This window comes from Labrus bergylta, chromosome 2 (assembly GCF_963930695.1).
Source record: "Labrus bergylta chromosome 2, fLabBer1.1, whole genome shotgun sequence".
NCBI classification, from domain to species: domain Eukaryota; kingdom Metazoa; phylum Chordata; class Actinopteri; order Labriformes; family Labridae; genus Labrus; species Labrus bergylta.
The window spans coordinates 26,379,337-26,391,574 of record NC_089196.1 but is presented as its reverse complement, the minus strand read 5'-3'; the positions used below and the strand labels follow the sequence as shown (position 1 = coordinate 26,391,574).

Sequence of the window (12,238 nt, the reverse complement as noted above, 5' to 3'; positions counted from 1 at the left end):
TCATCTATGGGTGTGTCCAGAAAGGTGGTGGAAATCCAACACGTAGCCAATTAATGTCTTTTGTAAGTTAGACAGTGTGCAGGAGGTTGCATGCATTTTTTAAAATTCTTTCAATTGTGAATTTTAATGACCATCTTCTTTTTGTTCCATTAATTAACGAAAGTACATCCCATGTTTTTCTTAGTTATTAGTTAAGTGAATAGTTAGGTCAGGTCAGCATGGTCTAAAATGATTTTATTCACCAAAACATGTTTCATTGACTTTGATTTACGAACGTAGGTTGTTTTGTGGCCCCACAAAAATTAAGTTGAACAAAATGTTCTCACTGTTTAAAACCTTCTAAATATCCTCAAGAAAATAAAACAAGAACAAATGTATCCAAGAAAGAAAATGACTGCAGGACAAACATTCAATACAACTTTACATCAAGCTGTGATGAAAAAGCAGAATGCCCCGCTGTGAGATTTACCAAATCTCACTTATCACTTCTGCAAAATGAACACATCTGCTGCTGGTGAGAGCGATATGAATAAATCAACACTTATTTATATCATATTGTTTTTTATTGAATGTCTGTTTGTTCTTACAGGCGCAGCACTGATTCCCCCTGAGAACCACATAAAAGATTAAAGCTTCATTTTATCAATGCTACATGTTTTGTTTTTCACTTTATTGCCTCCACATTAGTGGTGACAATTGTAATAATTGTGAAAAAGGAACAGAAATGACGCGAGAGAAAAACACTTGAATACCCAAATGTATTTCCTAATGGCTTTGCAGACATTCTTATTCATCCGTTTCCAGCTTTGGGAGAGTTTTTTAATTTTTACAGAACTTTACTAGGGCTGTCTATGATAGTGTAATTTTCTTTGTCTTTGAGTGAAATTATCAAATCTTCAGTGAATGTTAGTGGTTAAAGTATTTTGAGTCAAAAAACAAACAAACTTTGTTAAGGTAGCTGAGTTGGTATAGCAGTGACACACACAGGTGTGCTGCAGTTTAGCAGTGTGCAAACGTCATTGATTGAGTTAAGGGGAGTAAGGAAGCAAAGCAAAACATGAATGCACAGTCAAAGAATGTGTTTCTACTTAGTGGTGCGTTTTTTTAATGTTTACTAAAGCTCAGACACTAATATTAGCGTCTGGCTGTTTTAAGTATGAGGGTGTACTTTCTAAGATTAAGTGAATGAATGGGTCATTTAGTAAAAACATGAAATGTTTAACACATTCCATGAACAAAGTTAGCCCAAAGCACCATATTTATTTAACTTCATCTACGAGCAGCTTTGAATTAAACTCTTGTTCTTGATGAATCTACCGGACTTGGACATTAGCTTAACTTGCAAGTTAACCATTTCTTGCTAGCGTTGCTAGCATAGCTACAACAGTTGAGGGTAAAATAACATGAATTCTATACAGTTTATTTGAAGTATTCTGTGAAGTTTAATAGTTAAAAAAATGTTTTAATCACAACATCTCCCCATGTCAGTGTTATTTTTAAACACACTTTACCTCTAATTGTAAGTGAAAAGGTCCAGTGGCGTTTTTTGCAGTTATCTTTATGAATATAAATATCTTTATATGAGAAATGGGTTCATTCACACAAGGGAGCATATGTCTGATTTTGGAGTTAATTGAGCAATTGTTGATACAGAGAAAACAAATTAATGTCCCTTTTTTTGTCAGCATTTGAACAAACACAGCAAAGAAAAAAAAACGCTAGACTCAATACATACTGTCACTAAATGCTGCTGTTTAGTAGTGAGTGCATGAGTCACAAATACAAAATAAAACTGGTCGGGAAAGCAAAGAGAAAGAGATAATTCTGAGCTGCTAATGATATTGTTTTGAAGCCTGAATCTTCATGGTTACAGTCAAAGAACAGTGGGTCATTCAGTTAATATGCACGCACACACACACACACACACACACACACACACACACACACACACATATTTATTTCATACTGTCAGGGGGAAATGAGCCCTTATCTGGAGCTGTGGAGATAAGCAGTGGCCACTGTGCAAGCTAGGCTGCCATTTTAGCTCCTGACTCACACGTGTACGTCCACACACACGCAAGCTGCTTCACAGTCATCATGTACATGAGAGGCCAAACAATATAAATATAGAGTGGAAATACTGATATTCAGATAATGTAGCGTAGCCATTTTTGCTTTAATATTGCAGAGAGGTTGCTTCTTTTTATTTCATCTTACTGTCAACTCTCTGTCTCCCTATTTTAGCCCCTTTTTCATGTTCCTCACAGACCACTGTCGTCCTAAAGAAACTATCAGATGATATTGTATCTGAGGGAATTAAAGGATTTGTAACATCTCGTGGTTGAAAACTATTTTAGCCATACCCAGAGGTCTCCAGCTTTTAAATGTGTGTTACTTTCAAACACAACTTGTGCACATCAAAGACTGGAACGTAAACTATGAAGTAGTACATTTACACCAGTAAGAAAATCAGATATTACCTGTATTGCTCTGCATGCAGTTAGGGAATGGATAAACAAATGAAGTTGGAAATCACTAATTTGTTTTAGCTTTAGAAGACAATCAACCTGCTGCACAGCTGTTATGCATACCAGAATCATTCTGCTTTCTTGGACAGATGTTGAATTAGTTGTATTTAACTTAGTATTGCATTTTCTCCATATATTCAATCTGCTCACTAATGAACACTAAATGCACCGAGGTCTCTTACTGAGAGCTGTCTTTATTTGTCAAAACATGCAGCTACACCAGGCTACTAAAAGGGACTGGGCCTTAAATTCAGATGGGTCTTTGTTTGAAATTATACAGTACATACAGAAATTCATTTGAAAATGTAACTTCAAACTCACCTTCTCACGTCTAGAAATTTGAGGTAGAAATACCCACTTATACATTGATTAATCAATTGTGAAACTTGAAGGCTAAAGTTGGAAAAGCCTTTGATGCGTAATGTTTGTATGTGCAGTTTTGTGTGTGTGTGTGTGTGTGTGTGTGTGTGTGTGTGTGTTGGTTTGAGTGAGAGAGAACACACACTTGCTCTTCTACTTGGTTAAAAACTGGGCCACTTTCTCTCTCTCTGATTGATAGCCTCTGTGATTACTGTAGAGCTTGACAATGTTGATTAATGTGTTTTTACTCAATTTATTGACCTGTGTTCAAACACTGTGGGAAATGTAGCACAAACTGCCTTCATCACAGGCCATTGCAGAAAGTCCAATGTGTGATTTTCTTTCATTTCTCTCCTCTCTTTGTGGTCACAAAGTGTTCGATATGATCACTGTGCATAAAAGATTTAGCAACCTAACAAAAAGTAGAAGTTGCCTGCAGGAGCAAAAGGCATTAGGCATTGTTTATAAACATTGTTTTTTAAAGGAACTCTAGTTTTGTTAAAACAGTTTAGAAGAATCAATATGAAATGCTAAAGGGTAAAATGACAGCAGAAAACATTTTTTGTCTTCCAGAGGCTCCCTGTCTACTACAGGAACTATAAATAAATACAGACACACATTGTGTTGCCTGGTTAGGATCTGTGAATCTCATCTGTCTTCATTCATATTGACTTTAAATCCAAGGGTTTAGTGCCACACAGCTGAATATCATGCTTTTGCAGGTTTGCTAACTTTCACATACTCATAGTATATTAGACTGTTACTTCTTCCTCATGGGCTTTTCCACAAACAAGCAGCGCTGTCTAGCGGACGGATCCACTTAACAGAGGGAAGCATACACTTCTCGACAAAACCATTTCAATTTGCATCTGTCTTGCTTTGTTATCCTCACTTTCCCTGCTCCCACTTCAAAAGTCTGCCCTCATCACTTGTTTCACTCTCACAAAACTAAACTGATCTGTAAAGCAAACTTTTGTTTGTTTGTTTTCTTCAGTGTATTTTATTTTAGAGTGGCAGCCTTCAGGGGCGCAGCTAGACCATTTGACTGGTGCTGGAACCCAATGGGGACTCAAATAAAGCTTGTGTGCATACACATTGTATTAATGTACCCTTTATATCTCCACTGATTAAACCCACTTTAACTAGAGTATGTAAGAAATGTTCCTGGGTATATATGTATTATTTTTACTTTAAACACATCTCCATTCAAAGCTTACTTCTTTAAGTATGCCAAAGAAACGATTTGAAGAACTAACAAAAGTAAATGTGTCACATTCAATTTTAAAAAGCAAAGAGGGATTTTCTGGCACAAATTCACCAACTAACAAGGTGCATGAAGAGTGAAAGGCTTGAAGAGGTGAAAATGCTCCAGCAACACTTGTAGTATGAAGATCCTGATGAAGCCGAAACGTGTCGGTCTAATTAGTTAATAAAGTTGATCTTCATACTACTGTGTTGCTAGAGCATTTTGACATATTCAATTTTTAAAGAAAGCTATTAGCAGCGTGCAAAACAGCCTAATGTCCAACATTAGTCCTGCCTCTGAAAAGGCAACTAGCCAATCATTGTTAAGGATCTGGGGTTGCCATTGGACGGGCCATGTTCACCCCCTGACTGCCCCCTGGATCCTCCCCCGCTGTCTTTATGCTCATACTTCTGGTGTTTTCTGTCAGACGGAGAAATAAAACTTTTCCAGTGCTCAGCTACGAGGGTTAATGTTCTTCAGTCTTCAAACTCCTGAACTGTTTTCTGCCCCAGTGTGGCAAAAAAACATATTACGTATTTAGGATTTCAAATCTGGATGATTACATCACAGACTTCCCATGTAGGATCACATCAGCCAATGAGAAGGCTACAAGATGACGGACACTGAAAGTGTTTCCAAGAATCGGTTTAAACATTTTAACCCTCGAGGCGTACTTGCTAGCTTACTACTTTTGACAGATAGTAAAACTGAGAGTTAAAATCTCACCACCAGTTCTGCGGAAAGAATCTGTGCTTCCCACATCTCTGCACACATTTTCCCATCCAGACTCATTTAGTCCTTTTATTTGTGAGTCATAACATCCTGTAAGGAGTGATGCAACATTGTTTTCAGATCTTGTGTGTGTGCGTCTTTGAGGAGACGAATAAGAGAGAGCAACAATAAGAGAGAGCAACATCTGTGATGTTTCTCCTGATGTGTGTGATGCAACCCGATTTCAAATTCTGTGAAGATTTAAATACTCCTCGGCCCAGACTTAGAATTCACATCATGTGTGTTGCTTGCCCGTTACTGAAGGACAGACGAAGAATAACACATCACTTTGTTTTTGTGTGTTTGTTGAACACATGTCCCTGCAGGTGTGGCATGTTTTGTGTTCATGTGCTTACAATGTCAGAATGTACAGTACATGTACATTTGATCATGCCTATAAACCCCTCTATTTCAGCCCTGCTCAGAACAGGCTGTTTCTGTGTCTGTAGCTTTAAATGTAAATGAGCTGTGTCTGACCACGCCCCCTCTCTGGAAGGGCTTTGGTGGCTTGAGTTTCTTGCACAATGCCTGATTGTATACGGTGAGAAGGCAGACTCAGAGGGCAGAACAAACACCTAGCTGTGGGAGTGTCACCCACCTGGGGGAGGGGTTACTGCCCTTTGTGATGTCATGAAGGGAAAATCTCCAAACGGCCTGTTTGAGCACACATTTTCTGAAAAGTGGAGCAGGCAAAAGATGGAGTGGATGGACTTTTCTCATAATTGGGGGATTTGTAGACAGACTAGAGACACATACTAGTGTTAGAAAAACCCGGTAAGGTGTATTTTCCATAATATTTGACCTTCAAAGCAGCTACAGTTCTGTTCATTCAGCTTCATAGCATCTTTCATCATCTCTCCTCACCATGTATGAGAGTCTTTTTGGTCTGCTATGTGATACCCATCTCTTCCCCTCTCTCCCTCTCTCCCTCCCTCCCTCTCTCTCTCTCTCTCTCTCTCTTGGTATTGTTTGTTATCTCTTACCTTCGTGCGTATGTTTGTTCTTTGTCTTTTGTTTGTTTGTCCTTTGTGTCTTCTTCATTTTACATCCACCCCATTTCCCATAATTGCCAGTTTACGACTGTTGGCAAACATGTCAAATATAAAGACTTAGAAAAGCGGGAAGTGTTACAGGCAGCTTATGTAAGTAAAGAGGGGAGTGTACACACACACACACACACACACACACACACACACACACACACACAGACACACATTCACACACTATGATCAAGGGCTGTTATTGACTTTGGGGATGTCTTGAGGAGACTACAGCAGTAGTGTTTGTGTGATGGAAAATGAAGGTTTGTTGGCCCGACTTAAGAGACTACAAATGCCTTTGTTTTCTGCATGGTAAAAAAGAGACAAAGAAAATACGGGATTCAGATTTTTTTTTTTAAATGTGTGTGTGTGTTTGTGTGTGTGTGTGTGTGTGTGTGTGTGTGTGTGTGTGTGTACAGGAGAGGAGTTAGACTCTGATTCTAGCTCCACATCTCCCCCTCCAGGCTGAAACAAGGTTGACATGTAATATAATCGACTTGGCTGTGTCTGTGTGGGTTACATAAGTGCAGACTGAAAAGAAGCATATCAGGGAGTTTCACTATTTGAATCTACAGCAAAGTTGTAATGATAATCAGATAATAGAGTAACAATAAAAAGGGTGAATTGCTGAGTAAAACTCCCTGCACACCCTCAGAGGTGTTTCACAGATTCCTGGATTACTTGACCTCCGCTCACATTAAAGATGGGTGTATCTGTCCTGTGAATTATGTAAGGTCAATGGAGTCTGTGCAGTTTAAAGCATGACAGAGTAAGAATAGTATATCCAGCCCCCGTAGGTGCAACAAATCTTAAAGTAGAGCCAGAGAGATGTCAATCAAACAGACTGTGCATGCCCACTCAGTCCTGAGAGGAGTGTTTAATCTGGTAGAATAAGTGAAAACATGTGTGGGTGGGTGGAATATGGCTGTGCAGGGAAATGGAATGGAAACAAAAGCTTTCTCTGAACATACCTTTTTAAAGGCCCTGTACATCCACACAGGTGTTTTCAGGTATGCTTCATTAGGCTGAAGCTATAGGCTAGTTAACCCTCTCAGGTCTAAGGCATGTTACCCTAATTTTTTCTGTCTGTAGTTATCCGTATCACACTCCATGTGATCAGCAGGGAATGTGACACGTCTCTCTGGAAGGTCAGAGAGCGTGTAAAAAGTATTTATTCAATGCAAAAGAAAATCAATCAATATTATTTAGAGCTATTTTGTAAACAGAGCACAGATCTACAGGTACTAGAATTAGCTGAATAAGATGAATCCATTCAAATTAGTTCTATCTTGTTTGTATTTCCGTGCTGAGCGCAGGCTGTGACGTATGTTTGTGGTTGCACTGCTTCTCATTGGTTTTTACATGTCAGCTGATAGCAGATACAGCCACTGATTGGTCGACAGACCAAAACAAGTCCCTTTATCTTTCTGAGAGATACAGGTTCAAATTGTAAGATATTATATTTATCAGCTATTATCAGATATTTTTTTATAGGGTGTGGGATGGGGTTAGGAGGGGGTGATGTTGTTGTGGCCATATGCACCTTTACACATTGGTTGCAATCCACCATTAAATTAGAGAAGACCAAGACATGATGGCAGCTTAGCCGAGTGAGAACAGAACAGTGAGAACAGAAAACAAAAGTCTGAAGTACATGGTCGCCGTAGGAATATGGTCTATTGCAAGTAGATCAACTCCATCTGTCGTCTTAGTTTTTAACAGCAGCTGATTACAGGCTTCAGAAACTGCTCCTGACTCTCTTACAAAAAGTAATTCTATCAGAGAACTGTAAAAAAAAACTGCTGCCTTCTATTCTGTCAACAATACTTCAAACATGATTTGAAATGTTGACTAAATGGCAGTGCGTGAAAAAAGACTTTAGCTAAGCGTATTGGTCCCAAAAGGGAATTGATCAGAAATAGCAGAGAACTGCACATTCAACAGTAACTTGAGGATTTAGAAAAATGGATTATCCCATATTTCCCTCTGCAGCATGCCCTCTGCTTCTCAGCTGGGTTTATGTTTTCCTTCCCAGTGCAAATCGTGTCTCGCTATTTTGTGTGTATCATAATGTGCGTACGTGGATGTGTGTTCGCCTTTGGATGGCAGACAGCTATAGCAACAGCTTCTCTCTATACAACAAAAACTGGTTTGATCTTTGAACCTAGAAAACAATTTATTATTGAAAGCAGAGGGCAGCATAGAGATGAGGATAATGGATCGTGTCACGACTTAAATCATGTGATCTTATTGGAAAGGCTAAAAGTGTGATGCAATTTGTGTGGGTTAGATTTATCACGCACCGAGTAGAAGATAATCCTATCATTTACACCGATACAACGCATAGGACACAAGGGATATGGCTCAGGGCATGAGACGAATAAATTGGCATCTATGTGCAACAGTGTGAAATAAAATAAGATAAGTTAGTAGATCCAACTGCATTTCACAGCATCATATTCAAACTCAACTTAATGATCCCAAGGGGAAATGAGTCTTGCAGCATTGTAGGTAAATGTAGGATGGTCCTCCTGATGAAGGCCACAAGCTGAAACGCATCAGTCTAATTTGTTAATAAAGTTGATCTTCATATACTACAAGTGAGGTTTTGACCTCTTCAAGCCTTTCACTCTTCATGCACCTTGATAGTCGTTGAAGTTTTGCCAGAAAATCAATCAAAAATGGGGAACAATGCACCAGCGGCCATTGTGTTCATATGATTTTCATCAGTCTATCCACACCTCGAGTTCTTCCACTTTTGCAGGATGAATCTTGCAGCTGTATTAAATCTAACTTTTAATTTGAATTTGTAATACAAGATGTATTTGGCAGCATTGTTCCTTCACTAAGGAGACAAAGCTGTGGACGTATGGGCAGAGTGACACCAAGCCATCTTTCCAATATGTCTAAAAACCTACTCTGGTGCATCCGCCTGCAACTCTAACCGCTGTGTGTGTCTGCTTCTGTGTACTTTTGCAGCTTGCTACGTGGGACCCGGTTCATGGCTTGAACGGCACGCTGACAGACAGGAAATTGGAAAATAACATGAGAGGTGTGGTGCTGCGAGTGGTCACAGTTCTGGTGAGTATGGCTGACCTGTGTGTTGATTCTGTGTGCATGTCTTCATGTTGCTTTTACTATCCTGTCATTTTCTAGTAGTCTCTTCACATTAAAAACAAACGACCTGTTTCAGTTGTCCCTAGTTTGGAATTTACCCTGCTTTTCACCCAGAAGAATCAAACACTGACTGCTGTGACTAGTGCTGGCATGTCAGACTGCAGCAGCCCTTTTGCTCTATTTTAAATTTCTCCTTTTGTCTAGATTTCTGCCCATCATTCAGCTGTCTCTGCAAAGACATGTGGTACGAGTTGAGAGCTTGTGTGAAAGAAAGAAAAAAGGCAAACCTACATTTTTAGGACCAAGTGCTTGGAGAAATGAAGAGAAGTCAGAGAAGGTGAAACACAAATCAAATGCAACACTTGGAGTTTACTTATGGGCAAAATGATTCCCTAGCTTCCATTTTCGACATTTGACGACTAGCTGATAGAGACCATAGGAGTGTTGATGATAGTACAGCTATGCCTGTCTTGCCTGCAGCATCGATTTGAGTTCATCCCATGAGTTCTTTAAAGATTCCCTGCTGTAAATTCTTCATATCCCGTCTTTGAAGTGAGCCGAGGAGAAGAAAGAGATAATGCCAGACATCTTTGTGCCTATCCCCTCTTTTTCTATCTCTCTATATTTCTTTTTTTTTTCAAAGTCTTTGATTTTCATCATCCTTAAAGGGAGAAAGATGGATTATGTTTTTGATCACCATCTCTCTCCCCCCCCCCATCTCTTCTCTTGGTAGGCTCCTATAGGTGTTCACAATGTGAGCATTTCTGTTCTTTTCTCTCCAGCCTTCATCTTCTGTTTTTCTGCTTTGACTAATGCCTCATGAGTGCCTTAAGACAGAAATAGATAGAAATGGTGTGAAATGTCCAGGGTGCTGCCTGGATGTTCTCTTTTCTTTTTATGTGAGAATAGTTGAAGGGAACATCATCATTGTGTCCGTGTGTGTGTGTGTGTGTGTGTGTGTGTGTGTGTGTGTGTGTGTGTGTGTGTGTGTGTGTGTGTGTGTGTGTGTGTGTGTGTGTGTGTGTGTGTGTGTGTGTGTGTGTGTGTGTGTGTGTGTGTGTGTGCGCACACATGATGTGAAGGTTTCTGAAGGGACCTTTGGTACAGATTGTTCTGTGTTGCCCCGGGCTTCCTCCTCTGCTTTGATACAACTGTCTTCTGTCTATAATGGTCTCATACACTTCCATGCAGAAAAGCTTTTCTCATGTAACATGCAGGGGCGAGCAAGCGTGTGTGTATACACAAAAAAGGCACACACACACACACACACACACACACACCCATGGACAAACATTAACCTGTTAAAGGATGTGTTTAATCTTTTCTATCACCTCACTGTTGAATAGATATTGATTAGTTAAATGGCAATGAGATCATAGCGCTATTAGGGGCAGATTCTCTCAGTCAATGCTATCGATTAGCTGGTTGGGTATTGATTATTAAATGGATGTTACAAAGGAATGGTTACATCACTATAATTACATGTTTATGGCCCTCTACGGGTCTCTGAATTTTCTGCTCTGGACACAAATGTGACAGAAATTGATGTTTTGAAACCAGGACCTTAGAAACTTTGAAACATTTGCATTAGCACGATGTACTCCAGACAGGAGCTTGATTTTCTTTAGATGTTCGACCCTGAAGGTACAAAATCAGACATCCCATAAATTACCACTCACTGACTTGCATATGTTCCCAATTTACTCTGATTCATCACAGCAGCTGAGTTTTCATCTTTTTGCTGATTTTTTTCCCCCCATGCTCTTACATTTTCCACATTTGCCCGGTTCTACTCCACATTTATAAGTAGCAAGCTGTGAATATATCTGCTGCAGCCCAAATATGCAGCCAAAGGCAGAAGATGTCCTTTTTTAACTTGACTTTGCATTTTAGGAGATAATGAAAGAGTGAAGACACTGTTTTCCCTGAATGAAGTGAAAGTTTTACTTTGGAGGGAGATAAGGCCACAGTAACCAAACACTGAATTAAAGACAATTTGAATTCAAATTCAAAATGTTTAAGGGATTCATAACTTTCATGATAAAAAAAAACAGTAATGCAAAGTGTCTACTACAGTAAGTTGTCATCTATGAATATTGTGCATATAGAGCGGCTGTGGCTCAGTTGGTAGAGTCGTCTCTCACCCAGATGGTCGAGGGTTTGATCCCACACTCCTGCAGTAACATGTCTGATGTGTCCTTGGGCAAGACACTTAACCCTGAATTGCTCCAGCTGCTTCAGCGGCATATGAGTGTGTATGAATGGATTAGTTACATCTGATGGTCACTTTACATAGAAACCTCTACCATCAGTGTGTGAATGTGTAGGTGTGACCTGCTGTGTAAAAGCACTTTGAGTAGTTAGAAGACTAGAAAAGTGTCAAGTCAAGTCCATTTACCATTTACTTCCAGAGCTGTAAGTAAAGTAACATTGACATTCTCATTATACAGATTTTAATCTGAATGTATCATTCATATAGGACCAGTTATTATGTGTGCCTTAACTTTTAATTAAGGAAAGTTTAGATCTGGAGAGAAGAAATAGATTTTCTCTTGCATAAGTTTACTAAATCTATTCTTGTCATATTGCTCACCCTTCAACTCTATTTTAATTAAAAGTGATTTCGTAGATAGAGCTATGTGATGCTTGAAGTTAAGCCTTGTCAAATGAGACTTTCTGTCACTGTTTGGACAGACAATATATTTTATGAATCTATATATCTATATCTACGTATGCCTTCAAGGCTAACAACACTCTGTACACAGCAGAGATACACCTGCAGTAATCCTTCAGTGACTTATCCAGCTGTTGAAAGACGGCTGAAAAAGTTTCAGTGAATGAAAAAGTAAAATACATTGAGGAGGATGTAGCAGTTGTCCTCCATTCGGCGCTGCTGGTCTGTTTGGTTTCATGACACATAGTCCATCTTTATCAAAAAGAGATTGAGAGAAAAATACATTTTTAAAACAATTTAAAAATCTAATCTTTTGCAGAGACTGGCACCGCTTTTCAAAACGACTTTTTACACCAATTTCACAGACAAACGCTTGCTACTGCAAATCACTGCATGATTCTGTCCTTCCAAGCATTCCCTCAGAGGCCTCTTCAAAGGTCATTACATAGTCTTTGTGGAAAATTGCCGTTCCCTGCCCCAATCATGTCTCCGAAAAACACCT

General features: G+C 39.3%; 1 protein-coding gene across 5 annotated transcripts in view; it reads left to right on the top strand.

The window, feature by feature from the left end:
* Window positions 1-12,238, top strand: part of grid2 (glutamate receptor, ionotropic, delta 2) — a 519,407-nt gene that overhangs the window by 379,100 nt on the left and 128,069 nt on the right. For all 5 annotated transcript variants that reach the window (XR_002278273.2, XM_065950252.1, XM_020643448.3 and 2 more), the window contains exon 9: window positions 8,925-9,026. Coding sequence is in view for 4 of the 5 variants with exons in the window: in XM_065950252.1 (XP_065806324.1) it covers window positions 8,925-9,026 (102 nt within the window). In the remaining variant the exon portion in view is untranslated. The remainder of the gene's footprint in view (window positions 1-8,924; window positions 9,027-12,238) is intronic.